We start from the raw sequence: 3543 nt of genomic DNA on the forward strand, positions 1-3543 counted from the left end.
TCAGTAGGAAATTTTCATTCCCTCACTGAAAAAGTTGCACACTAAGACACAGGGGGTATCATCGAGTAACCAGCTCAATTCATTGTGACCAGGATGTTTTGACCAATAGAAATCAAATTACAATCATCAGAAAAAAAACGCAGACAACTATAGCAAAGATGTTAAGTTTTGCATTGCCATACAACACCAAATAAAACTTCATCAAAATTCCGATAAAAAAGGGGACAACACAGGTTTTTGGGTGGTAAGCACAAATGACTCAATAATTGTCTAAGGATGTTGGATGCTGCAGACCTCAACTGATTAAACATGCATCTCCACAAACTTGTACATCAGAAGTCAACATCTCGGACTTATCCTTAATCCTAGGATAGCCCATGCTGCGGAACTCAACTGAAGTTATCTGCGAGAAGAGGGCACTCTCAAACACATAAATTCAGGAGCCAACATGACCCACATATCCCTTGGTAATATTTGAAATTACACATTGAAAAGTTTTTCAAGCACACATGGTAAGAAGAAAGTCCAAAAAAACTGGATCGTTGTTACGAGCCATCTCATAAAATTTGTCCTCGGGGCAAACATTCTGCATTTCAATGCATGCAACAGAAGCTTGGCACATTAAATCTTGAGGGGCACTGAACTTAACTTTGTCCGCTCTACAACGGAAACAACACCTGCAAATAGACAAGGTGACATCAAGGTGACCTTAGAGTTATATTGACGGGTTACATAACAAACTCTAGGAGATGTATAATGTACATGTAAATCCACACACATGAAGATATACACATGTGTGCATTGGACAGTAGATGCAACTGCAATGAGTTGATCATTTTGAGCAAAATATTGTGGTTTGTCGGTGACGACTACATCAATTGATCAGCAAGACACTGACAAATCATATTTTGCAATAACCAAGTTCAATGATTGTTTTGTCATTCAATCACTATGATTGTTCTCATATTTACATCACTCTCTGATGGATTTTAGAGCGTGATTTCAGTAATTTACGCATAGCAGAATATTGTCTACAGCAAAACATGTTTACATGGGGCTACGCGTGAGCAGGTCGGGTGGTGGGCTCTCTGCCAATGGAAAGGAAGAAAGTAGGAGTCATACTGATAACACCATCAACAATGTCAGTTTCAAATTGGTGCACTTATTGAACAAACAGTTACGGTGGATGCTTATTAAGAAGAACACACTAGATGGTAGGAGGTGTGAAATCGAATCAATACGGTGTAAAGAGAAATTAAGTAAAATACAACCATGTAATTCAAAAATGAAATACAAACCTCAAAACAATACCATAACAAGGCAACTGCAACTTTGATTGAAAAAAAAGCTTCAGAGAAATACCACTGCGTATTTCCAGCCTCACCAAGCCTGCATGACCTTCGTACAATGGACTGCAAATAGGCAAAGTGACTTCACCACCAATTCGCCATGACCCAGCTAAAGACATACCATCTAGACCTGGACTAGGAACCTAACGGACAAAATGCGGAAGTTAAATCCATGAAAAATCCATATGACTGCAGACCAAGCATTCACATAGGTAATGAAATGTTTTTCTTTTTGGGCAAATTCTAGCCATGATTTTCAATTGTCTTCAAAACAACCAGAAATGATTGCCATTTAAACAAGGTAAAAGACTGTGGAAGGGGAGAAATTTCAGAGAAGAATATTCTCCTTGCCTGTTATAAGTTACATGAACAATGAATACTGCCATTTAGCACATAAAACAATTTATTAAACGTTAACTCTATAAAAACGTTAACTCTTTAAACAACTACTCATCTTTATCCGACAAGAAACAGCAGCAGATTTCCGCTGTGTTGTCTAATGCTGCCAGTACCAGCCAAAGCTTGTCAGCCGTATCTATTGAGGAGAATACTAAAGCGGAAAGCTTTTTATCGGGTGCAACTTCGGGCAGTTTATTTCAAAATTGCCAAATCGCAACGGTAAATGTCCAAGTTTATCAGTCCGGTCGAACTAAAAAGTCTTCAAAGATTCGTTGTGAAAAGAAACTGAAAATCACTGTATCTGATGATTCAAGTCAAAGTCAGTAATTTTTTCAGTATTTACGTGTAATATTAGCTCACAGAATTTTGCTTGATTGGGTTTAGTGTTTCTATATACTTGGCACCAAGTACTTTTGTATTTTCTGTTTGCTATAAAGCCCAGCCGTATTTGTTTCTGATAACTGTAAGAAGTTTTAGACATTCAAAAAGCTTGAAAAGTTAACCCATAAATTCCAGAGTGGAGGAGGTGAAGATATGTTGTCGAAAGCGAATGCGAAGATCGAGTTATTCTGAGCAGTGCATTCTGAAGCATTAGTATTTTCTTCCACCGAAAGACCATTTGTTTGGACTATTTTAAAGCACTTTCTGTCTTCGCCACAAAAGTCGGAAAAACTCCCCCATCAAGTTGTGGCATCACGATACTAAAATACCTTTTTGAGGCTGTGACAATCATTTTTCCCGTAAAGAAATGTGTGTTTTTAACGGAATACGTAATACAGTGGCGAAGTTCACTTTTGCCCTGGGCTTGAGACGATGAATGAATCGGTAAACGCGCGCATCGCCGGATGTAAATTGACGACTTCCACTCGAATAATTTTTTCTCTTTTCTTTAATTCACGAGCCATATAATTAACAACTTAATAACCTCGACTGTTCAGTCATTACGGGGAAAATCTCAAACCTCGGCCTATCGTATTGACCTCGCTATCGCTCGGTCAATACGGCGAGGCCTCAGTTTGAGATTTTCCCGTAACGACCTCACTCTTGGTTATTAAGTAGTTAGTAATAATTGCTTCCCCACTTTTGTACTTTCCAGGGTTTCCAAATTTAAATACAGTAACAGGAGGAAATCATAGGGTAGGCTAAGCACTATGTGCTCGCGATCATGGCAGCCTTGTGAAGAAGAGTGCTGGAGCTTGTTACCTTGTCCAGCATGAGGGGTTAAGTTGCTGGTCATGAAAATTTTTGAAAAATCTGTACGCATTTGGGTGCATTCTGGTGCTTTTCTAGCACACACAAGTGATTTTGTTCGAGGCAACTGTGTGAAAGACGGCATAGTCTGAATTTTTCCACCTGTTCGTTTATTTTCCCAGGAAGATCAGATCATGAAATCTTACATTGGTGAAACAAAACTGCGCACGATTTTAATAAACCTTTGACAAAAAGCACCTAGTGCAAATGCTTGAAGAGGCCGGGGATCTGTATCAGGCGCTAGCTTATTTTGAAAACCCTGACTTTCTCATGTCGCCAAAGATGGAGCCCAAAATTATAGCTTTTTGCAAAGGGAAGTTTAATATTAATATTAATCTCCACTTTCTAATGATCCTTAAAAGATGAGTAATAAAAGAAGATTCTAGGAGGCTAGATAAGAACACTTTGGAACATAATTTGTTCTGCACACCATAGTTATTTGAAGTATGCAGAACAGGGTTACTGTGTTGTGGTTTCATTCTTATCATGTTTTGAAATTTTTTCCATGTACAGCTCCACAGTTAAAGGGAATGAAAACTTTCAA

At 38.4% G+C, this 3543-nt stretch overlaps 1 protein-coding gene across 1 annotated transcript in view; it reads right to left on the minus strand.

Moving 5' to 3' along the window:
* Positions 1-388: 388 nt before the first annotated feature.
* Positions 389-3543, minus strand: part of LOC145482310 (uncharacterized) — a 25955-nt gene continuing 22800 nt past the window's right edge. The window contains exons 12-13 of the mRNA XM_081460967.1: positions 1299-1492; positions 389-677 (exon numbers count right to left, since the gene is read on the minus strand). Coding sequence (XP_081317093.1) covers positions 500-677; positions 1299-1492 — 372 coding nt within the window. The 3' untranslated portion in view covers positions 389-499. The remainder of the gene's footprint in view (positions 678-1298; positions 1493-3543) is intronic.

The sequence above is a fragment of the Orbicella franksi genome, chromosome 3 (genome assembly GCF_964199315.1).
Source record: "Orbicella franksi chromosome 3, jaOrbFran1.1, whole genome shotgun sequence".
Taxonomy (NCBI): Eukaryota; Metazoa; Cnidaria; class Anthozoa; order Scleractinia; family Merulinidae; genus Orbicella; species Orbicella franksi.